Genomic DNA, 26,574 nt, shown 5'->3' with positions numbered 1-26,574 from the left:
TACTCTGGAGTGTTGTGGGGCTGTACCTCTGTTCTAAACAAGTCTCTTAAGACTTCAAGTTACAAGGAAGATGGATAATCTGTTTTTTTCTTGTTTTCTTCTGTGTTTTTATTTTTTTAACTTTATTTTATTCTGAACTTAAGAAATAAAATAAGCATTTCCATTAGTAGAAGAGAATAAAAAAGATGATTGTACATGAAAGTGCAAATCTATTATGTACAACTTTTTATTCCTTTTAAATATATAATAAAATTATCATGTAACTTTTTTACTTTTTTCCCCTCCCCTTTCACCCTAGACATGGTTACTATTAAGCATAAATATGTATAATATGCAAAACATTTTTTACATATCTTTATTTACCAGTTTTTTCTCTGGATACAGATAGCATTTTCCTTCATATATCCTTTCAGTTAATTTCATTATTTGTAATAATTAAAATGCCTTAGTCACTCAAAGTTGTTCTCAAAACAATATTGTTATTACTGAATACAATCTTCTCTCAGTTCTGCTCAATTTCCATGTTTTTAGTAAAGGGAAGTTTCTTCACTCAGAAGGTTGTCTTTACAATTAAATCACAGATCTAGTCCCGGTCCCCGATAATCTAATTTAAGCATATCCCCTATAATCTTACCTAAATATATCCTCCATAATTTTCAAGTCAAATCATTTTACAAGCATTTATTAAGCTCTTTACTAGGTGCAAGGTACTTTGCTAAGCTTTGGTGATTCACATACAAACAACTTGAACAGTTTCTGCCCTAAAGGAGCTTATATTCTAATGGGGAAACTATCAAAGAAAGTTGCATGGTATGAGACCGTGTACTAGGGGAATTGGAAAGAATTGGAAAAAAAATAATTGTAAAGAACGTAAGAGAAATCCGCGAGGGTCAAGAGTAAAGACATAGCCCTTGGGAGCCCACATTTGAATGGAAGTTCTTGAAGTAAATCTCCAAATAAAAGGAGTGGAGCACTAGCGGGGAGCAGAGTGCCAGTATGTGAAGGCTAGGGTAGAGTTTACTTCTAAGGTGGAGATTTCTGAGGCATAGTAAAAAATGTCTGGGATAGTTAGGGGTGTAGCATGGAGAGGAATAATTAAATCTATCCCCAATAATCTTCTTTAGATTTATTTAGACTTATATAAGATAACTCATTTAGACAACCCACTTAACATTTTATAATTTCTAGACATATAGACATGGAAATAAGAGATTTTTTTTCCTGGTAAAATGATCACAAAATCCATATTAGTTAGTTTTGAATTAATGACACAACTATTTTTGGCTTGCAGTAAATATTTCCAAGTATTATTTTAGATCTGTGAGAGTTCTTAATGAATATTTGATTACTGATTTATACTCAAATATTTTGGTTAGTGGGTCTTTCCACTTTCTACCTTTTAATTCTCACCCCAGTGGTTCATATGACAGTTGAAAATCAATTGACTCTTTTACAAAGCTCTACAAAAATAAACTTAATTTTAGGAAGCAAGGAGTGCAGATGTGTTTCCATTTTGTTGTTGACTCCTAAAAGCTTTGTCTCCTAGGTATGATAATAGTCTGGCAGAAAGTAAATAGCTTATATAAACCCTAAAATATTTATTCATCATAGAGAAGTGGTTAGTAATGACCCCACTTCTTGTCAAGTAAACCATAGCAAGTGGTTCTTCCCTGATCAATAAATAACATGTCTTTAAGAATCTAATTAGATGGATAGATGGATAGATAGATAGATAGATAGATAGATAGATAGATAGATAGATAGATGTTTGTGTGTTTGTATATAATGATAATTCTAAAAGCTTGAGTTTGAACCTTAAGTCACCGCTTGAAGGGCCTCTTTGGAATTGAGAAGTAGTGATTATTTGATCTGGTACCCTTTTATAGGAAAAGAGACTTTGTTTAGAGGAAAAGAGAGTTCTATGGTCCTTATAAGAAAAAAATCAGATTTTCTTTTTCCCCATAAAAATCAATAACATCCCAAATGACTTTTAAAAGAGATTATATTTAAGGACTCTTTAAGCTCAACAAGCTTTGAAAAGAGCATAGCTTAAGAGAGAAAATACTGGTTGTCTATGAACTATATATATATATATATATATAAAAACCATTGCTCATTTAATGACTTCTTTTTGCTGGTAAAAGGAAAAGAAAAGAAAAGAAAAGATACTGTTTTCCCCCAAGCCATCATTCCCCAAATCGAATGTAGAATTTTTTTCTTAGCAAAAATTATTTCATTAGGTAAATTTATAGGATGAAAAAAAATCTCAATTTTTATGTAAGATGAGATGAAGAAAACTTTCTGAAGAGGAAAACTTTCATACTTATTTGGACAGCAGAGGTTCTGGTTTATGAAAAATAGACATTAGAGTAGATACTCAATTTTGTGTAATATTGACCACAGAAATTTATCTATTTTGCTATGACCCCAGAACCTCTCAGACTACTTGTGGACACAGGAAGGTTGTCTTGCTTTGTTAGGTTCACTGGAAAGATTCTGGTATGGCTTTTTCAAGACTGAAGTACAGTGTCAGCTAGTTTATTGTGGAGGTCTGATGGGGAGGAAAATGGAGAATGGTGCCCTGTTAAGCTTGACCAGATAGCTGTGTAACTGATGCATTCTAATAATTGACTTTTAGGTCCCTGAAATTCTTCCTAGATGTTGTTTCTCAGTCTTCTTCTGACATTTGCCATTGGCGATATAGGTCAGAAAAATCCATTGGTTGCTGGGGGCTAGGCACTTAAGCTAGGAAATTGCAGAGATGTGCTGGTATAGGAATTAAACTAATGACATCAATTAGGGGTTTAGAACACTATTATTGGTGGTTCAGTTGTCAATTATTTTATATCTGTCATGTCTAAAAGAGAAAAATTTTTTTAAAGTTTTATTTTTCTAAATTATAGGTCTTAGAATAAATTCAGCAAGAATTTATTGAATGCAAATAATTTTCCAGCTATTGTACTCCGTGCGTGAATTACAAAGACAAAAACAAAACAGTCCCTGACTTTAGGGAGCTTACATTCTAGTGAGCAGAGAAATATTACTTCCACATAATTATCATCCAATTGGATACTTATGTAGATATTTAAATTTTTTTATTCTCCAAATTCTTTGTCATGCACATTATCTCAAAATGTTATTAGTCAAGTTTTCAGTTGAAGTTTTCTATGTGTAAGAAAGTCTTAGAAAAAAAAAAAGCCATAGGTTTTTTTTGAAGGTTTGGTGGTCTAAGGTTTTTAATTTATTCTGGACTGATTTCTTTGCCCATTCTCTATAGGAATATTAAATCATTTCATGGATGTTCTCTTCCTGTCCCTTATGTTCCTGAGTCTTACCACCAGTTGAGTGGTAATTGGAATAACAAATTGAGGGGTTTCATTTTTTTCCCCTCCCTTTTACCCTTACCTTAGCTATCTTACCTCATATTCCCTATACTTACTGTTAGGCAGGACAGAGGTGATTGGATATTTCTTCTTATTCTTGTCCTGTTCTTAAAATATTGGATAAAAATGCCCCTTCTAAGATTCTCCTACCTTTTCTAATAAGCTCTGTGACTCAAATAGAATTATTCAGTAGCTCTTCTGAAGCACCTCACACACTTGATTAAAAGCCCAAATATGCTTCAGTGGATTTTTTTTTTTCCCTGCTTGAACAGCATCTGCCAATTTCCCTGGTTTTCTGCTAATTACTTTCAGTATTAGCCAGAATTCATTCAATAGGATGAGCTTCAATAAGACTGAGTACTGGCTAAGGCAACATTGGGCATAGACTTAGAGGGTGCTGCTCAGAGTCTTTGCCTGAGTGATGTCTAATGCTCAATCTGTATTCTTTTTTATTTAGGAAAAGAGAACATTTTATATTTAGAACAGAGCAGTAGATGTCAAAACCACTGAGTTCTCCTCTTGCCTCTAAGACTGATTCCATTTATATGGAATACAAAAATCACAGTTTTGTACCATTATTACTTGCTTTTTTAAAAAAACAAACAAACCTCAGTTTGCCCTTCTGTAAAGTGGGCCTGATACTTGAGATGCTTGGAACCTTAATTTTTTTGATTACTGTCAAAGAAAAAGCTAGTTTAATGACTCAGCCTCCATTACTCAGTCTTTAGAGCCATCCCCAAACTGGATTATTCCTTTCAACACTCTTGATCTCTTTGTGTACGTAGAAAGTCTTTTTCAGAAGCTTAGGCATTTCTGAGAAAATAAGAGTAGTAGTTATATAAACAGTAAAGCTATCTATATGGAAGTAAAAGGTTTAATGATTTTTTTAAATTTGGTGTGATAAAAAGATATTATAGAGGAAAATGACAATGTTAATATCTCACATGGACCAATCATCAAGAGGATTCATCTTGGCTAGCATTATCTCCAAAATTGGAAACCTGGAGGTTATATTCTTTCAAGTACCTGCCATTTTGGGTTAAGTATTTTTGGCACAGCTATGGATTTTGAGCAAAATACATTTGAAGAGATCTTTGCTAAGCCTTTAAAACATATATTGGGTTTGGATTGGATTACTAAGCCTTTAAAAACATGTATCAGATATTGAACAATTGTCTTATAAAAATATCTCTCAAAGTCTGGGTGGGAGTGAAGAGATAGACACCAGAAGAACATATTATTTCATAAATATCAACTTACCATGCACAGAATCCAATTTAGGAAAATGAATGATAATTTTAGTAGATTATAATAAGATAAGGATGATTACTCAGGCTCATTGGTTTGATAAAATTTTAAGTCCTCTGACTCTTTATGTCCCAGTTTCTAAATCCAAATTTCTTTATTAAGAAAGGGAGAGGAACAATATAAAAATGTTTTGAGGTAATCTTATTTTTATATATGCACATTTGCTCAAGTTTTTTAGATGGGATCTGACATGCTAGTAATTGGTTACAGATATATGCTATACCAAGTTTCAATAATATATCAAAAATACAAAGTACAGGAATAAAAATTATATATTTTTTTGTTCCAGGTTCTCTGGGAGATGCTAACAAGGGAGGTCCCCTTTAAAGGTTTGGAAGGATTACAAGTAGCTTGGCTTGTAGTGGAAAAAAACGAGGTAAGACTACGTTTCTACATTCAGGTACATAGATCAGAAAACAGTATTGGGGTTTTGCAAAAGACTTTTTCATCTTCTTCAAATTGAAAGTAAGTTCACGCTTATGGAAAGATTAGCAGTAGGAGCTAACACAAAGGGTCAAAGTGATGTTATTCCTCATGAATGGACCCTTTACATCTAATTGTTGCAGCTTCACGTCGTGATGCTGTAGATCAAAAATTGTACTAGTACTGTACTAGTTTCTCAGTCTCAATTGTAAAACCTAGGGGTTTGTTCTTAGTGATGAAAGAAGCCATTGCGTCCAAGGTAGGGGAACAGTTTAACTCCATCTCCTGCGTTTAGGACATCTTTTTACTGGCCGGGAGTTGATCTATCTGTAAGAGACCTTCAGCTACTTCAACTTAACTCTCCCAGCAGGAGTCACTATAGTACAAGAAACTGTCGCTTAGATGAGAATTTCAAAATAAAAGAAGAAAAAATAGTTTCAAAAAAGGGGAAAAATTACAGTTTTGCCACCTACGTTCACCACGACATTGAAGATGAGCTCCTCACTGGAATTGGCGAGGCAGTGGCATAACTGTTCCCTTCTTCACGCAGAGCCTTTCCATTTCAAAAGGACTTCAGTGGCGTAAACACCGTTTGTGCTGTGTCCCCAGCCTCGCTTTTCTTCTTTCCACAAATTGAGGCTTTCAGTTAGTTGGACCTATGAGCCTACATCAGAGAACATGGCACATTCATATCAAAGAGAGCAACTACATTTTGAAAAGGTTTAAAATTGTGACTGAAATGTACAGTCATGGAAATTCTCAGCATAAAGATGAAGCATTCAATATCAAGGTATTATGGGAATGTAGATAACCTTATGGAAGCATGCCATTGTCTTTGCAGTACATTACAACTTTATTTCATATAGCTTCACCATTTTCAGATCTTCTCTAACCAGTTTCCAGAGGTGACTAAGGCAACTATAGAGTAAATGAACAAATATTCAAAAAAAAAAAAAGAGGAAGATTTGGGATTAGCACACTTTAGACTTTTAAAAACATGCTTTAGGTGTATTAGATTGATTCTTATCTCCATGTATTCACAGAAAGAAGTTAGAGTAAACCAAAAAAGTACTGTTGACTAGTGGTAACCAGGTTTCTGTCTCTTCAAATTTAATACAGGATAATCTTGCAAATTTGTTCTTCAGTCTTTGAAGATGGCTGAAGTTTTCTGGTTAGCTAATTAAATGGAGGAAAATGTATTTGTTGATTAAAGGGGGGAGAGAAACAATAAATTTGTGGTTAAGAATATGCCTTTATTTTTGTTTAATAAGTATTTTTTAGTTTTAATTAATTGTGATGCTGTTTCCTGGTTTACCATTAGATAATGATCACACATTTACAAGAGAACTGACATCTTAAGCATATAAGATCTAATAGAGAAGCTTGACAATTAAATCTTTGCTTGTGAGGTGGCTAGATGTTTGGTACTGACCTTACAAATGAAAGTGAAGAAAATGACTGATGTTCAAAATGAAATGCAATCTATTATTTTAACCTTTCTTACAATAAACCTGAGAGGAGATACTTCTAAGGATAAATGTATTCACTAAATATGTATAATACAAGAGAATGCTTGAAATAAGAAAAGAATATTCCACATAAATGATACAGCTGTGAATCCAAAGCTTAGTCAAGACAATGGAGTGGTTATGAAGGATATGAAAGGAAATTTGAAAGTTGGTTTTGGAGAATTAGCTATAGGATTTGAGAATCACCATTTTTAAAGCTGTTTTTACCTCTCAAATCTTATGCACTATGGTCTGGTTATACAACTATTTTATTAAGTAGAATATTTCTTATGTCTTCAAGGTTCATTTCTATCTCACCCATGCATAAGCCCTTGTTTACAAAGGTAGTGATGTGCTCCAGTTGGTTTATGGGAAATGTGACCTCTAAGATTATGGAACAAAGTACCTCATACTCTATATTAATTAATTAAATATACGTCAAACAAAAAAAGGAATATTGTTAAATTATTTTAACAAGATAGGAAATGGTGTGTATAAAGATGTCTGTTTTCCTCCCTTTTCACATGATTAGTTTACCAGAACTATGGAACTCAAATTTTCAATAATTTCCATTATCATCTTTCAAAAGGAGGATAAAGATCTCATTAGACTACTAGAGGCAATCCTTCTAGTATATTAAGATTTCCTATTGGTATAATGTGAGGTCTAGAGGAGTGATTATTTTATTTTTTGTTGAAATTGTGGCATCCACCAGTACTTCTTAACCTGAGATCCATGAACTTTAAAAACAATTTTGATAACTACATTTCAATATAATTGGTTTCCTTTGTAATCTTATTTTTTATAATTAAAAATATTTTATAACCTCCTGATAAAAAAACAGCTATAGACTCCACCAGACTGCCAAAGGGTCCCTCACACACACACACACACACACACACACACACACACACACACACACACACAAACATACAACATAAAAACCCCTCCCTATATTAAAAAAATAAAATTAATGGAGTTCCCTGAAATCCTAAAAAGATTCTATTTAAAAAGTCTAAATAGTGGGTAAAAGAAATGAGTTCTAAAGGAATTTCTTTAAAGGACCTAGCAGCTAAGAAACTGATTGGACATTACTAAGAAGGTCAAATTTGTAACAAATTTGGAAATCCATTCTAGTCAGTTTAATGAGATTGAACCAACAACTCATTCAGAATGTTATGACAGCACAATTCCTGTTTTATAAATATTTAATTTCTTGCTTACTTTAAAGTATGTTTAACCCAAACAGCAGAATTAACATCCATATTTAATATAACTCTCATAAACCTTAGTCTACTGCTTTGGAATATATTTTAGGGAAAAAAAATTTAAGAAAATTATGAAATGGTATATATCTTTAGGAACACATTCTGAAAAAAGGCACACCATAATTTTGGGGGAAGTCCATTTCTAAACAAATATTTAAAATATATTTTACTTAATATATGAATATATTTTAATTTGTTATGAACATTAATTTTTTAAAAGTTATTTAGTATTTTATTATTCCTCAGTTACATGTAAAACTAAATTTTAATATTTGTTTTTTAAAACTTTGAGTTCCAAATTTTTCCTTTCCCACCCTCATTTCTCTCATTGAGAAGGCAAGCAATTCAATATAGTTTATACATGTGTAGTCATGCAAAACATTTTCAGTTTAATTATGCTATGAAAGAAAATATGGAGCTACAAAGCCCTCAAGAAAAATAAAATTTTAAAAAGTATGCTTCAGTTTGTATTCAGATGCTATCAGTTCTTTCTCTGAGACAGAATTTTTCCTGATAAATCCTTCAGAGTTACCTTAGATCATTGTATTGCTGAGAATAGCTAAGTCATTCACAGCTAATTATCTTATAATATTACTGTTACTTTGTATGTAGTACATTTCACTTTGCATCAGCTCATCTAAGTCTTTCTAGGTTTTTTCTGAGAGCATCTTGCTCGTCATTCATTAGAGCATAATAGTATTCCCACATAATCACATACCACAGTTTGTTCAGTCATTCCCCAATTGATGAGAATTCCCTCAGTTTCCCATTCTTTTTTTTCTTTTTGTTTTTTTATCTCTTAAGATACAGATCTAGTAGTAGTAGTACTTATAAGTCAAAAAGGGTTTAAATCATTTAATAGCCCTTTGGGAATAATTCCAAATTGTCCTACAGAATAGTTCACAATTTCACCAACAAAGCATTAATGCATCATTTTTCCCACTTCCTCTTTAACAGTTATCATTTTCCTTTTCTGTCCTATTAATCAATCTAATAGGTATGAGGTAGTACCTAGTTTTAATTTGCATTTCTCCTATTAATAATGATTAGAGCATTTTTTAATATGACCATAGATACTTTTGATTACTTCATCCAAAAACTGTTTTTATCTTTTTGGTTATTTATCAATTGGAGAATGAATCTTATTTTTATAAATTTGACACAGTTGTCTATAGATTGAGAAATAAAGCCTTTATCAGAAAACTTGCTTCAAAATTTTTTCATAATTACTATTGCTAATTGTATATCCTTCCATCTTATTCACCCACCCCATTTGTTCTATTCTCTCTCTCTCCTTTCACTCTGTTCTTCTGGAAAAATGTTTGGCTTCTGACTACTCTCTTCCCCAATCTGCTTTCTCTTTTATCACTGTCCTTTTCTTCTCCCCTTCCCCTCCTACTTTTATGGATGATAAGATAGATTTGTGTACCCAATTGAGTGCATGTTATTCCCTCTGAGCCAGTTTTGAACAAAATAAGGTTCATTCCCTCCCCTTCAATTCTCCCCTTTCCTTTTACTTTAAAAGCTTTTCTTCCTTCTTTTATGTGAGATAATTTACCCTATTCTACCTCTCCCTTTTCCTTTCTCCCAGTACATACTCACCCCTCAATTTTATTTTTTAGATATCATTAATTCATATTCAAACTCATATCTGTGCCCTCTCTCTCTCTCTCCCTCTGTATATATATATATATATATATATATATATATATATATATATATATATATATATATACACATATATTTCTTTTATCTTAATATTGAAAAATTTCTTAAGGAGTTGCAAGTATCATCTTCGCAAGTAGGAATGTAAACTGTTTAACCTTATCAAGTCCTTTATGATTTCCCTTTCTCATTTACTTTTTTATGCTACTCTTGAATCTTATATTTGAAAGTCAAATTTTCTGTTCAGCTCTGGTGTTTTCATCAAGAATGCTTGAAAGTGCTCTATTTCATTGAATGTCCACTTTTTCCCCTGAAGGATTATTCTCAGTCTTACTGAGTAGGTGATTCTTGGTATAATCCTAGCTCCTTTGCCCTCCAAAATATTCCATATTCCAAGCCCTCTGAACCTTTAATATAAAAGGTGCTAAATTTTGTGTTATCCTGACTGTGGCTCCACAATACTTGAATAATTTCTTTCTGGCCACTTGCAATATTTTATCCTTGACTTGGGAGCTTTGGAAAATTTGGCTTTAATATTCCTTGGAATTTTCATTTTGGAATCTCTTTCAGGAGTGGTTAGGTGGATTCTTTCAATTTCTATTTCACCCTTTGATTCTAGAACTAGATCAGGCAAGTTTTCCTCGATGATTTCTTGAAAGATGTCGTCTGGACTATTTTTGATCACGGTTTGCAGGAATTTCAGTAATTTTAAAATTATCTCTCCTGGATATATTTTCCAGGTCAATTGTTTTTCCAGTGAGATATTTTACATTATCTTCTATTTTTTCAGTCTTTTGGTTTTATTTTATTGTTTCTTGATTTCTCATAAAGTCATTAGCTTTCATTTGCTCAACTCTAATTTTTAAGGATTTTCTTCAGTTAGCTTTTGTACATCCTTTTCCATCTGACCAATACTAATTTTAAGGGGTTTTTCTTCAGTGAATTTTTATGCCAATTGGTATTTTTTCCCATTTGGCCAATTCTTCTTTTAAAAACACTCTTTTCTTCATTATGTTTTTTTATATAACTCCTTTACCATTTCATCTCATCTTTTTTCAAGGTGTTATTTTCTTCAGTATTTTTTTGTGTCTCAAGCTGCTGACTCGTTTTTCATGATTTTCTTGTATCACTGTTGTTTTTCATTCCAATTTTTTTCCCTCTAACTCTCTTGCTTGATTTTCCAAATCTTTTTTGAGTTCTTTCATGACCTATTTTTTTTTCCTGGATGGCATTTTTCCTGGATGCTTTGGATGTTGAAGCTTTGACTTTTTAACATCTTCTTTGAGTATGTGTTTTGTTCTTCTTAGTCATCATAGTTACTTTTTTACAGGCAGAATTTTTTTCCTATTTTTGTTTATTTCCCCAACTTATTGCTTTACTTCTAACTCTATGTTAAAGTAGGACTCTGCTTCCAGGGTAAAGGGCACACTGTACAGGGGTTTTGTGCAGCTGTTTTCAGAGATACAGAGTTTTTAGTTCTTCTAAGGTGGTATGATCTAAGGAAAGGTGTGTTTACTACACTCCAAGCCTATGCTCTAGTTTATGAGTGATCACAAACAGTCTTTTCTGTCTGGAACTGTGATGAGGGTCCTCGCTCCACTGTGGCTGCAAGCTCTGACGTTAATGTCACTCTGGAACTGCCACCCAGGACTATGACCCAGATCTGAATATGGGTAAATCAACAGAATCCTGCCTTAAAGCTAGTAGAAAAACCTCTGTAAATCTTCTTCTGATCAATTGTTAGACACTTTATCATCTGTGGGCTGAGAGCTCCAGAAGCATGTGCTGTGGCTGCTAACTCAGTAGCTATCAAGACCTGCTCCTGGTTTTCTTGGGACTGGGTCTGTGCTGGATTGTCCTCCACTCTCATCCATGTGCAATGGATCTTTCCTGATGACCTTCTATGATGTCTTTGACTGGAAAATTATTTCACCCCATTCGTTTTTGGATTCTGCTGTTTCAGGAATTGTTTTATGGCATTTTTTAAAGGTGTACATGGAATTTTGGGGAAAGCTCAGGCTTTTGTCCGCCATCTTGACTTTGCCCAAATTAAAGTTATAAGCATGGTAGTGAAATGTTATTTCAGAATGCTTTTAAATATATCATGGAAGTCAATAATCATAATACAAATGTCTTTAGACTATTTAAAACAATTTTAAACTACTAAACCAAATATATATGTAAATATCTGATTTCTAGATTTATCATCTTTCCAAGTGCATGTTTTCTAAAGACAAACATATTATATATTATTTCCTACATAACTACCTGAAAAGTTACTCTAGTTCAGAAATAATGGGACTGATATGTTCTACTATCTTAACTTTTCAAGTTCTGGAAAACTAAGAGACATACCATGCCAAGGTAATTCTTTAAATGATGTTTTAAACTTAACATTTCAATTTGAGTGAATTAAAAGATGCGTTTGATTTCATACTTGTAATTAGAAAGCATATATTATTTAATTTCTATAGATAACTTGACATTTTGAAAACAAAAGATACAAATACCTGACTGTTTTAATAATCTAATTACTTAGAATTTTCTGTTGGGAATTTTTTAAGGAACAGTTTAATATATTTTATTCCTCCATGGTTGCAGTATCAGGATTAGAACACATAAGTATCTGGCATGCTCTCTGACAGCAAAGAATTTCTTTCTTTTTATTGTTGTAACTTTATTCAGATATCTTAAGTTATATAGGACCAATCAAGCTATTGCTGATTTCAAAAAAGCAACTCCCCTCCCCCCCAGTTTGTAGCCCCTCCTAAGTCTGACAGAGGCCATTATTTAAAATCTGGATTTGGAAAATCCTATTTGTAAAACAAACAGTAGAGCCCCAGAATTGGTCTTCTTATCATAAGCTAACAATATTAAAGACTTTCACTGTAAAAATTTCTATGTTTGGAGAGACATGATTTGACCTAGGGATGTCCCAAATGATGTAATAGTAAATCAAGCTATAATAGAGTTCTCCTGACCTAGTTTTCTTGACTAGTTTTTTAATATTTGTACCCTATTGCTAAAATAAAAAAATGTGTACACACACACACACACACACACACACACACACACACACACAGAGTCCTCTTCTTACTGCCAATAGCCAAACTGATCTTACTGTTTCACTTGTTTCCTTATGGTTTGAAATTCCCTCAGCAATCTACAGAAAAAAGGGGTTTTATTTTCAGTGTTGATGTAAATCCCAATTTGCCCACACTGGATTTTTTTCCAGATCTGCCATAGTTCCCTTTATGCTTGCGCCTATGTTGACTTCTACTTGTTGGATTTTACCTGTTGCCCTCCTGTAACTTAACTGAGAAGGAGAGATTATATAAAGTAAAGCCATCATGAATCATTTTCTAGTCTACATTAATGGTTACTTTCCATTGTAAATCTTAGTCAAGCTACTGTTCACTTGTTTTAAAAATAACGATATTTAAACTAATCATTCTTTGTTCTTAATTAACAAGTAAATCTTGTTTCTAATGCAGAGATTAACCATTCCCAGCAGTTGCCCCAGAAGCTTTGCCGAATTGTTGCATCAGTGTTGGGAAGCTGATTCAAAGGTATGTTAAAATCTTAATGATTTAAATGTTTTTCAATTTTTTCAATTTAAATTTTACATTTGATAGTACCACTTTCACCTAGCAGGCAAAGGTAAAATATTGCTTCTGTTGGAATCTAAGCTCCACAGCAATAAAATTATTTGTTTTTTCCAATACACTACATTTTGAACTTTAGGAACCATGGTTCTCTTTCTTAAAATTCTTATTTTACAGCTCTTGATGCCAGTCAAATGAAACCGATAGTCTCTCTATTATTCTCTTGCTAAGGAAACAGAGAACCCTGAGATGCAAATTGGTTCTATTACCTTATTTATTTTAGTTGAGAAATCAGTTTTCAGTATCAATGACTTAAGGATATGGCCATAAAATTAATGTTAAGTACTAACGCCAACAGCCTACTAAAAACATTGTAAATGAAGGACTGTCATTTTAAACACAGAATTGGCATATTAAACCAGTAAATCACTTTAAGTGATTGAGCTCCTGTTCTAATGAAGATACTGGTTGTCATGTTTTAGTGTTACTATAAACAACCCAGGATCATACAGATAATTGACCTTTAAGAGTAGGCATGTTCCATACTTATTGCTCAGACAAATGTTTCATTATAACATCTTAAATACCAAATCTGTAGCCAAATCTGCTCCTCTTCCCCAATAGACAATCCCCTCCACCACCAGTCACAAGCTCACTAAAATACCTTTACATTTGTAACATTTATAACATTGTTCCTGTGAAACTCATTGCCCACTGTAGTGTTTCACTCAGAATCTCCTCAGAATCAATGAATTCATGTGGGAATATGCCTGAATATGAATTTTATTCCATGTTCAGTCTCATTGGTTTGAAAATATGGTAAATTTAATTTTAAGAATCAGTCAACCAAGAATTTATTATACAACTACTATCTATAGGACATTGTGCTAAAGTAGTGAGTCCCCAAAAGCAAAAATGAGATAGTCCTTAAGTCTTCCCTGTACTCAAAGAACTTTTCTACTGTGATCAATCAATTAATATGAACCAGGCATAATGCTAAGGACTTAGGATATAAAGAAAAGTAAAAGAGCTCAAAGACTATTGGGGAAGAGACATGCAAATAACTGTGTACAATCTATATACAGAATAAATTGGAGATAATCAATAGAGGAAACAGACTTGAATTGAGGTAACAGGAAAAAATACTTCTGTAGATGGTGGGATTTTATCTGATATTTGAATGAAGTCAAAGAAGCCAGGAGGTAGAGGAGGCAAACTATTCCAGGCATAGGGAACAATACAGAGAAAATGCTCAGAGCTGAGAGTAAAAATGACACCAACACATTTGTATTCTTAGTTATTTATCCACTTCAACAAAAATTGTTCATGTTCAAGGTTAGTCCTAGAGCATGTGGATTATGTAAGGATAAGTTATCACACCTGTTCATTTTAACATTTTGACAGTAATTTAAATTTTTTTCCCACAATAAGATTTTTTTGTTGCTTTTTTCAAGTTTCCAAGAAAGTTGATTTTTAAAGATTTGATCTCATTTTTGCATGTGAATTTGTTTTGCATATTTTTATAACTCATCACTTTGCCCAAAAAAATTAGCATGCAAAATGAAATCTTTGGTTTCTTAAAGAAAATTCATTCAGGATTGTGTTAGACTGAATATAGGTCACATTTTTTTTCTTTAAAATCTAGCTTGTATAAATCTTGAGTATACCTCAATATTTTTATCTAAGTATATGTCTATGAAACAATTTTCTCTCTCTCTCCACACACACACACACACACACACACACACACACACACACATACATGTATAGAGAGAAACAGAGAGAAAGAGTTATATAGTTATAATTTTTTTTAGGTTTTTTATTTTGGCAAGGCAATGGGGTTAAGTGGCTTGCCCAAGGCCACACAGTTATAATTTTTTAAAATCCTATCAAAGAGATCTCATTTTAGGGCTATGCTCTATATTTAGGTTAATCTATAAATGGGCCAATTACGGTACAGATGTATGCACTGCGATTTGATTTTTAAGGATTTATAGCTCATTTTATATACATATATGTATATAAAATCATGCAGCTGGAGCATGCAATGTTTAAACTATAAGTGATCTAAGGAATAAGGACCAAAGAATGGTTTTTTTTTTAATTTTCTACCCATATGGCATTCAAAGCAAATTATCAGAGGTTTTTTTAGTTTGTTTCCTGTCATTTTATTATGATAAAAGGAGGGGGGGCAGTTTACATTTAAGATAAATACCTTTGTAACTATCAAACAGTCTGAACTCAACCCATTATTTTCCTAAATATATTGTTCTCTTCACTACATCTTAAATTTATCTAGGCTTTTCTTGCCTCTCTATCATTGTTTCTCTCTCTCCACCCACCTTTTTATGCTTACCTGACTTCCTTCAGGGCAGTATTAAAGTCTCACCTCTTGCACTGGATTCATTTGGAACTGTTCTTATTGCCTAGTTTTGCACCTCTCTCTCTCTCTCTCTGGGTCTCTCAGTCTCTCTCTCTCTCTCTCTCTCTCTCTCTCTCTCTCTCTCTCTCTCTCTCCTTATTACCCTACCTACAGACTAATCATCCTTCTGGCCCATATTATATTTTTACCTTGAAATACTACTTATCTTTATATGTATACCTACTTTACTGCTAAAAAGTTCCTAGCAATGAATGTTATCTTATATTTTGTATTCCTCAGAGACATAGTAGGTATTCAGTAAAAATTAAGTAGCCACACAAATCAGATTCCTTAAAATACACACTTGAACATTCATTGTTTCTTCCTGAAGCTGGATTTCAGTAACTATTCAACAAATTGATAATAGTTTATATTGAATGCTATTTTCACATGTTTGCTAATACAGAAGTGTCAAACATATAATATGAGGCTATCTGTAGCCCCAAACTCTACTGAAAGTGGACCATCCCATTTATAATTTAATTTCAAACTCGTTTTAATATGTTGATATTTTAGAAATATATAGACATTTGTGGATTTCTATGCCAATAGATGGTACTCAGGGATTTTTATATACAATTCATTGGCACTCATTTCTATTTGTTTGACATTATTATACTGAGTAGTTTAAATAGAAAATCCATTGCTTATTTATACCTATTAAGTAAAATATAGATCCCAAGTTTCAATAAATGTTCTCCTGCCTTTCAGAAGCTTCAAAATTATCTTGCATGTATTTTGTATGCAACTACATATAAACCTGTTGACTCCCAGTGAAATATCACCTCCTCAAAGCCACAGACTATTTTATTGACAGAGTGTACTTGGCACAGTAACTATCAGACACAAAATAAATACTTAATAAATGCTTGTTGATTGATAAGACATAGAAGATAGTTGATTTTAAATAGATGTCAAGTCATTCTAGGATTATTTCAATACAACTTAGTCAAATTAGCTAGAAACCTGAATTTGAGAATAGATAAGGATCCATCAGAAAATCCAAGTTAGCATAAGCATAAGCAAATTAGACCCAAATGATCATTTACTCCTTTTGAGTAAATTCTAACTTTCCCCATTGTGAATTTAGGACTTTGGGGGTTAAAAAAAAGTCAAAACATACAATTCATCAGGTTTCATGAAGTCATTAAAAATAAAGTGCTTTTTATCTTAGAGATCATGGGTTTCTGTTGACTGCTTTTCTACCAAAAATCAAAATCCAATGTTTGTGATATTATAATTATTTCCTGAGACTATAGCCTCACAAATACTACATTATACCTGATGATAAACAGTGGGAGAAATCAAAATGGTGGTAAAGATGAAGGAAGGGAAATAGTATATATACTCCCTGGGCTTAGTTAAATGATTCTTTCATTGTTTTCCATGCACTCTCAGTTTCTGGTCTGCACACTTTTCATTGAGTTGCACCCATTGGCTACTGCCAACTCTTGTCAAAATAACTCACTTAAAAGAATGGGATGATGTCTGAAATCTGAAAGTTTGTCTTAGTTTGATTTCTTATTCCAGTGGGAAGCTAAGAAATTGCCCATCTTCAAAACATAGGAAGTGCTCAGTTCCCAAGGAAAAAAGAAGTCACCTCAACACTGTTCCTACTTGTTTTTGTGCTCCCAAATTAAAATGCATGTTTTAATTGCTGCAACTGTAATTTGTTCAGAAATGGTATAATTATGAGGCATGATGGAGAAAGAATGTGCATCATCATTTTATTATCTCTCTCCATTTTTGTTTTAACCTTTTTTCTCAACCTTGGTTAGAATCTGTCAAATGGAGTAGTATAGTCACTGCTCTCTAAAGAAACACATTTCATTGCTGCATTTTCCATTTTCACTGAACAGTACCATTCTTTTTTATCTCTCAGCTATAAAAGATGCCATAGTGTGGAGCAAAGTTGTGAACTTAATATGAATTTTAAACTAGTATTTTGTTTTTCTGTTTGGGTGGCTTATGATTCCTCTTCCCCCCTCTTCTACCCCACATTCTTTTTTTAAATTTTTTTTTGCAAGGCAATGGGGTTAAGTGACTTGCCCAAGATCACACAGCAAGGTAATTATTAAGTGTCTGGGGTCAAATTTGAACTTAGGTCCTCCTGACTCCAGGGCTGGTGCTCTATCCACTGTGCCACCTAGCTGCCCCTCTCTACCCCACATTCTAAATAAAACATTCTCCAAGTAGGTCCTCCAGGGTTGTATCATGGGATGGTTCTTCATTACTGCCTCTTAGGTGAGCATAAATGTTAACTACCCTAGAAGGTCCTTTCTGAGAATTCATATGGCTTAGTGCCATTCCCTTCCAATTGCTTTGTATTTATTTCATCTGTACTATTATATTTTCAAGTATAAATACTGTCTATCCCAATAGAATGTAATTCCTTGAAGACTGGGATTATGCCTTTTTTTCCTTTGTAATTCAGTGCTAACACAGCATTTGACACATAGTAGGTTTACCTCCTACTTCTATAAAGAACATGAACAAATGGTTATTGAGAAAATAAAAATTGTTAATTTTTAAAAAACACAACTAATTAAAAACTTTCCAAACTGGAATGTTGGCTCTCAAGTGAAATATAGAAACTAACAGGAGGAGTTAAGTTATCTTTCTAAGACTTTTCAATGTTGCCTCCACAAGTGGGCTTGGGCATGGATACTTTTTTTTTCCTGAAAAGAACATTCTTTATTGACCTCTAGATTTCCTAGTTCAGAAATAATAAAAGAAGAAAAAAGCAACCTGTGTTTCTTCTTGGCATAATGAATAGGCAATTAAGAAATTAATTAATCTAAAAGTTTGTCTTTCCTCCACCAGTAAGGACATTTTTGGACTTCCTAAGTGGTCTTCTTGTTTCTAGTGTCTCTCCCTCACCAATTCATCCTCCACACAATTTTCAGAATAATCTTCCTAATGCATAGGTCAGTCCATGTCATATTCTTGCTCAAAAACTTGCAATGGCTCCCTCTTAACTAAGGATTAAATTCAAAGACCTCAGTTTAATAGACTGAAGTCTTTCAGTAGCAAAGCCTGTAACCAGCTCTTAATTCATATTATTCTCCTTTCTATATTCATCTAGATTTGTTTAAGTGTTTTCAAAATTTTGCATTAACTCTTCTGCCTCCATGCTAGCACCCCACAAACATGACCCCCCCAAAAAAATCTATTTATCAGATTCATTTTCTTCTTTCAATGTCATCTCCTCTTTGAAGTCTTTCAGGACCATCCCAGGAGTTAATACTCTCCTTTAGAAATTACTTCATATTTACTTTCTTGTTATATACTGTATCCCTCCACCAGTAGTATGGAAGCTCTTTGAGACCTTGGATAGTTTTATATCCCTGTTTACTTCCCCAGTGTCTATTAAAGTATCTTGTATAAAGTAACTATTGGTTGAGCTGGCTTGTCCTACTCTACAAGAAACCTTTCCTGATCCCCCTTAATGCTAGCATCTCCCCTCTGAGATGATCTCCAAGTTATCCTGTATATGTCTTATTTTGTAGGATTGTTTGTATGTTTCCTCCCTCATCAGACTACAAGTTCCTTGAGAAGAGGGAGCATTTTTGCTAAACAGAGTACCTGTGTTTAAGCACATATTAAGAGCTTAACTGGTCTTAAAATTTGCCTTGAGTGAATGAGCTCTCAAATAATACTGAGTTTCTCTCACTATTAAAGAAACCATTATAAACTAAACTAAAATAAAACAGAAGTTACTATGTAAAGACTAGTACAACTAGGTGACACAGTGGATGGAGAACTGGCCTTGGAGTCAGGAGGGCAGGAGTTTGAATCTAGCCTCAGACAACTGACACTAGCTGTGTGACCCTGGGCAAGTCACTTAGATGTGATTGCCTCACATCCAGAGCCATCTCCAGTCATCCTGATTCACATCTAACCACTGAATCCAAATGGTTCTGGAGGAGAAAGTAAGGCTGGTGATTTAGCACAGCACCCCTCACTTAAATTCAATTCACATGCTTGTCATGACATCACCTCCCTGATGTCATGGTCTTCAAGAATGAAAGATAAACATTATAAAAAGACTCTTATTTTAATGGCCAATATCCTTAGGATTATTTAAATTTTTTATTAATTTCTTATAATCACCCTCTCTCCATACCTTTCCCATGTACTTGTTAGTTTGGGAACTCATCTTCTTAGATCCAGTAGAGGTTATCTTCATAAGAAAATAATCAGACTAGTTGCTCCAAAATTGTCTCTCTGACATGTCTCTGAATTGAGTATCTCAACTTTTTTTAGTGCAGATTATCTTGATACAAGGCAAAAATGGATGGACTAAAATCCATCAAAGAACCTGGGTTTAAATTTCTGTTTTGGGACTTATTATCAGTGTTCACTGTGGCAAGTCACTTAACCTTTCTCAGTTTCAGTTAGTTCTATCTTCTCTAAAATTAGATGGGTTGGGGGCAGCTAGGTGGCACAGTAGCTAGAGCACTGGCCCTGGAGTCAGGACAAACTGAATTCAAATCCAGCCTCAGATACTTAATAATTACCTAGCTGTGTGACCTTGGTCAAACACTTAGCTCCATTGCCTTACAAAAAATAAAATAAAATCAGATGGGTTGGATTGAAAGGTCTTTAAGGGTCTAAACTCCATATCTATGATTCTTTGATCTTTGTGAGGGAAGGATATAATTTTTCTCACTAATTGGAACTTGGTGGTTTTTTTTATGTCTCAATTTACTCCAAACCCAAAGTACTCTTTCCTTGATCCCTACTAAATGCCTACTTATCCTGTTTTTTTTTCAGAAACGTCCATCATTCAAGCAAATCATTTCAATTCTGGAGTCCATGTCAAATGACACTAACCTTCCTGACCAGTGTAACTCATTTCTGCATAATAAGGCAGAATGGAGGTAAGTATGTTTATGAAATCCAATCTCAAAACTATACTAACTAGTTTAAAATTCTTTTTTACAGTATAGCGATAAGGGGCAGCTAGGTGGCGCAGTGGATAGAGCACTGGCTTTGGAGTCAGAAAGACCCTGCTGCCTCAGACACTTAATAATTACCTAGCTATGTGGCCTTGGGCAAATCCCTTAACCCCATTGCCTTGCAAAAACCAAAAAGAAATAAAAACAAAAACAATAAAGTATAGGGATAAGGACTGGACCTGTGATTTAATTGGCATTGAATATTTTTGGATGAAAAAAAATCCCTCTCCCTCTGCAAATCAAGTCTTTCCTTGCAATGTTTAGTCTAGTTGAATTTCTTGGGGCAGTGAAAGGTTGTGATTGTTCCATGGATCACACAGCCAATATGTATCAGAGACCAGATTGGAACCCCATCTTTCTGGCTTCAAGGCCAGTTTTTTATCCAATTCCCATGCTGCATCTCAGAAAATAGGAAATATTTAAATAGCATCAGGCTGAGTATAGGCCAAGGAACAGGATAGAACTCCCCATTTCCAATCTAAAGGACATTCTAGAAATGTGAATATTTCTGGGAAACTTTGACAGCCTACCCAATACGTTCTCTTATTTAATAGGGTGACAGAAAATGACATGAGTTTCTCAAAGAGCATTCCATGGAACTTGTTGCTTTGTAATGTTTGAAAAAGAATACTGAAATCAGATCTTCTGTGGGAGAAGATAGTTACCAGAAGTTTCTCTGTGTACACTCTATATTAGGAAGCCTTGGCTTACATCCAGTTAGAACACAGTTGGAAAACTATTTCCCAGTCTTGAAACTAGCAAACCAGTGTATATGTAGATGATAAGAAGAGAAGGGACAGGGAATATGCTTTTTGGAAAGAGAATTTTAAACATTTACAAAATTACTAAACTCTATGAAATTGGTAAAAAACAGACTCAATAATGATGGAATTACATTGTGTGAGTGGAAAAAGTGAGCACAGGGTGAAGAATTTGAGCCAGGTCACATGATGCTTGAATATAAATAGCATGTTTTAGAGCTGACATTATTCCCCAACTGACTCAGCAGAGATCCTAGTAACTTCATCCCAGCTCCCTACCACTAATCACTAAGGAGACACTTTGCGCCATCTGCTGATAACAGATTAAAACTGCAAGCATTTAGAAAATGAGCTTTTACCTACTGCTGTTCCTGTAATTAGGCTTTTTCTTGGGATTTTGTATTTTTTGTGACTTTTACAATGAACTCATTCATTTTCATAATTTTTAACAAATGCCTCATTGAGACCAGGAAACTTAGGACAAATTAATTAATTTAGAGATCCAAATGAGTCTTTTCCTATGCTGAAGGAAGCAACAGGAATGAAAAATAAAAACTGTTCCTTTTCAATTGGAAATAAGGAAATGAAACATTGCCAAACTCTGGGGTTTCTCATTGAGGTACAACACATTTAGAGTTTGTAGGTAGTACTTTAATACTGTATAATAATAATAATGAGAATAGAAAGAGATCACAAAAATTCAAGTAAGTCTTGAATATAATTAATTGATTTGGCATGATGAACATACAAAGCAACAAGTTCCATGGAATGCTCTTTGAGAAACTCATATTATTTGCTGTCTACCTATTAAATAAGAGAACGTATTGGGTAGGCTGTCAAAGTTTCCCAGAAATATTCACATTTCTAGAATATTATTGAAGACTCTTCCACCATCTAAACATTATCATGTGTCATTATTCATAGTAATAGCCTAAAGCTCTCATTTTACAACTGAGGCCCAGAGACATTTAGTGACTGGTCAAAAGTTATATTGGTTGTAGGTAACAGAGTAGAAAACAGTTCCTCTGACTGTAAATATTTCTTCCATTAATCCTTTAATGAAGTACTAATCTAATGCTTTGCTATGGATGAAGTGATCTGGAATTCTCCAAGGTCACGTAAACTCTACACCAAGTGTTTTTAATTTTTTTTAAGGGGAGGGGATGTCAGGACCCCTTTGACAGTCTGGTAAAGACCATGTACCTCCTCTCAAAATAATGTTTTTAAATATGTAAAGTAAAATACACAAGATTGCAAATAAAACCAATTATTTTAAAATACAGTAATCCAGATTTTTTAAAACTAGTTCACTGACTCTTGCATTAAAAAAAAAAAAAACCTTTGATAACCCACCCATGTGGCTATTGTCTGAGGATCAGCTTCCTTGGTGTCAGAGAGGCTCATCACTAGAAGGTTGACTGCTGGGGATTAATTTTTTTCCTAAGGAATTCATAAAACTATTTATTAAGTCATAGAATGATGGTGATTTATATTGATGGATGAAGTAAACTCATCCTTTATAATGGAAGCCTATGTTAAATAAAAGTAATAGTAATATAGTAGATAGAGTACTCAGCTTAGAGTTGGGAAGATTTAGGTTCAAACTCTCTAATATTTATTGTGTAACTCTGGAGTACTCACTTAACCTCTTTGGACTTAAAGCAATTTCCTAGGGTTTAAGATTTGGGGGACAGGGTTGGGGGTGGGGGGTTAATGCCAAAAGTTTTCACCCTAGGAACAGTATTTCAGATTCCTTCTTTTATCTGGGTATACTTGGGAAATAATGTTGTTTTTGTAAAGTCTTTGCTTAGGATAAGCTTGTAAATCTTATCTTCCTAAATTAGTACAATTTATCACACAATTTTTTTAATTATTAAAATAATTCTTTAATCAATGATTTACTTCAGTCTTGTCACCTGTCTTCTTCAAGGTAAAGCAAAACAACTCATCCTTTATTTTCTTTTTTGGTAGAGAAGCACAAACACTGGAAAATAAGCTATTGTGATTTTTTTTCAGTAGACATAGTTGCTTGTTACTTTTGACCTTCAAAGCATTTTTAGTTTTAAATTAAAATATAAACTATATGAGATAGATATGGAGTCTTATATAATTTTTATAGATAACTAGGACAAAGATGAAATATAATAGGAGGCCAGAATCTCAAAAGAGACTTTCTAAGCTAGGGGTTAGCAACTTCTTTAACCTCTTAATAACATTGAGGGGGTGGAGGGAAGAGGCAAGTAGTGCTCATTACTTGTCCCATAATAAGAATGATAATAATACCTTACAGTGGGATAGCCATGTGTTGCAAAGTTTCATATTCATTATCTCATTTGAATCTGACTACAACTCTATGAGGTAGGCAGGGTGGATATCATCTCCATTTTACAGAAGAGAAAATTGAGGCTTAGAGAAACAAAATGACTTGTCCAATTTTGAACCTAGGACAGATCTCAGGTCTGCTGACTCCTAACCCAGGTTCTTATTGCGATGTAGAGAAAGTAGAGATAAGCAGAAAAAAGAAGACTGAAATTGAGGATTTAGTTTTCTTTTTTAAATTTTAGAGGGGGGAAGTTCAAGAGAGAAGGAAAAATGGGAGGAAAAAAAGGGAAATTAATATAATGAAAAGTGATATACTACTTACAGTTGCTTTATATGCCACTCAGTGGCACCATTTCTATACGTTGCCAATCGTTTTTATTGTAAAAACTAGTATGAAGACCACATTAGTTTTTTTATATCTTATTAAACTGGATATTTAGTTTGATAAAAAATTAAAGCTACATGGAAAACTAGGATTGTGACTGGTTCCTTTTCACTCTGACGAATCAGTTTGAATTTGACTATTCAGGCTTTTCTTAAGTAATCTGAGATTCAAACCTGTCACTTGTGTATGGCTTTCCTTATTATAGGAAAGCTGGATATTCTCTTCTCTGTACTTACCTGAGAAGCAGAGCTGGTCAGAGCTTGGGAGAAGAAACGTTCTGTTTCTGACTTCTAACTGTGAGAGAAGACACATTCAGAGCCAAATTCTCTTCAACTCTACTCTCAGATAGGTGTAGAGCATTAAGTAATCATTCTCTCATCAATGAAGAGAGTATTATACAAATGCTAGGCTTGAATCCCAGGTTACATTAACATTTTAATTTTCCAAAAGGACTAGGATGAAATATCCATTATTTACCACATTTCAAACATTTTTATGTGTTCATTTACCTAAATTTTAGCCAGAGTCAAATTCTAGTAAGTGCTTTAGAAATCATGAAATTTTGATAGTTATTATCTATATCTGACAAAGCTTCATTAGTGTATGTGAAGTGAAACTTTATTTTCAGAAATATGCTAAAAGATATGCCTCCTGAGTCTTCTTGATTTTTAGATTACTTCTACTGCCTTTCTGGGTGGTAGAAAGGATATTGTTTAAAACTTTTCATAGAAATTTTAGGCCACAATATTTTCATCATGATTCATAATTTACTAGCAAATTAGCAATGATTGAATTCCATGACTACAAGTATTAGGTAACCAGAAAGTGTCTTCTGACTAATAGTTTCCATTCATTAGAAGTCTTAGTTGCCTCCAATTGCCTAAATCCCTTTAGGCCAAAGGCCTGTGTGATTTGCATGACTGAAGTGTGTGTGTGTGTGTGTGTGTGTGTGTGTGTGTGCGTGTGTGTGTAATCAGATTTATTATGTACATTTTTTCATGCCTCCTGTAACTTATTGTTTTTTAGTGTTCTCCATTGATGTTTACAATATCTTGAGAACAAAGCCCAAAGATTAAAGACCAGTCATTACTCCTTGGATTTTGTTCTGTATATGCAAAAATCATATTTAGAATGCTGATCATTGTGACAGATTAGAGTTGTTCTTGACTTTCACAATGGGATGACTTGAAGATTAATTAGGGGAAACAAATATCAGCCATGTCAAACTCTTTTTAGATTCCTGTATTTGTGAATTTGTGAGTTTATTCGACAATAAAGGTTTTTCCTCTGATGACACTGATGATTTATTTTGCCATACAACTTTATAAAAATATATAATATGGCTGAGTTTTTTCTTTTGCAGACTGACCTTTTATTTTAAAAGAAGTTTCTGTCTAATGAAAAAGATAATTATAGTACAGTACATGATTTTGACATGAAAAACTGCTGTTAGTAGGACTTTACCTTAGATGGATTTGGCTTAAGAGAAAACCATAATTTGCATAGATTAAAACACCTAAAACTACATTTAAGAAGCAGTGAGGTTGATCCAGGGAGGGTATCAACAAAGCAAGGGGGGACCACTGTTCTTAATTTGTCTTGCCAGCATAGGTATTATAGCCCTTATGGCACAACACTCTTGTCAGCCCTTGGGAGGCACAGGGAAACAAATTAAAGACAAGAGATGTTCATGCCTTTAGCCGATTTGTTTCTTTCTGTTTGTGTCACAACCCGAAACTTATTTAAATGTTGACTGCTTTTCCAAGGAGGACTAGAGATCCAAGCAGGTAAATATATATAAGATTTTCAGCCCTGAATCTCAGGATAAATTCTTGACTTAAATAACAAGCAAACATGTGTTTGTTGGTCATTTGTTCTGATTTAAAAAAAATACTTTGGTGAGAGAAGCTAATGCTCAAAATGGATGGAATACTATCTACTTCTTGTAATGTCTAGAGAAGCTTTTGGCAATTATATTCTTCCTATCCATTTCTTTAAAACACAAACTTATGTGCCCTCCAAAAACCTTTCCTTGCAAATGAGAATGAAGATTCTTTTTTTGTTTGGTGGTTTTATTTGTTTTTGTTTGTTTGATCTCAATACCCCAGGACAGATGTTAGTTTATATATATATATATATATATATATATATATATATATATATACACACACACACACACACACACACACACACACACACACACAAATCTTTTGGATTTTTGATAGAATTTTTTAAAAAATCTATATTAGTGATGTAATTGGCATACACTTAGGACAGCAATTCACCTTCAGTTTAGATATAGGTTTACAGTATTGTCTAGGGCACTGAGAAGTGAAGTGACAAAGAGTCAGTGTGTGTGTGTACAAGGCAGGACTTGAATCCACATCCTTCTGGTTCCATGGTCAGCCCTGCCCCTAGATGTTAAAGCCAAGTTGTCTCTTAACTATTTAGCAGTGCTATTTTTGTGTTGGTGTTTTCAAAATGCCAACGCTATGTGTTGATATATAAAGGGAAAAGGCTCTATTTTCCAAAGAAAATGGTTGATTCACAAAAAACAAGTGCT

At 33.6% G+C, this 26,574-nt stretch overlaps 1 protein-coding gene across 3 annotated transcripts in view; it reads left to right on the top strand.

The window, feature by feature from the left end:
- MAP3K20 (mitogen-activated protein kinase kinase kinase 20) overlaps nucleotides 1-26,574 on the top strand; it is a 219,088-nt gene that overhangs the window by 118,349 nt on the left and 74,165 nt on the right. For all 3 annotated transcript variants that reach the window (XM_074215694.1, XM_074215695.1, XM_074215696.1), the window contains exons 8-10: nucleotides 4,981-5,067; nucleotides 13,050-13,124; nucleotides 20,359-20,465. In XM_074215694.1, coding sequence (XP_074071795.1) covers nucleotides 4,981-5,067; nucleotides 13,050-13,124; nucleotides 20,359-20,465 — 269 coding nt within the window. The remainder of the gene's footprint in view (nucleotides 1-4,980; nucleotides 5,068-13,049; nucleotides 13,125-20,358; nucleotides 20,466-26,574) is intronic.

This window comes from Macrotis lagotis, chromosome 1 (assembly GCF_037893015.1).
Source record: "Macrotis lagotis isolate mMagLag1 chromosome 1, bilby.v1.9.chrom.fasta, whole genome shotgun sequence".
Taxonomy (NCBI): Eukaryota; Metazoa; Chordata; class Mammalia; order Peramelemorphia; family Peramelidae; genus Macrotis; species Macrotis lagotis.
Note: the sequence above shows the minus strand (reverse complement) of the source record. Positions and strands in the feature narration are given on the sequence as shown.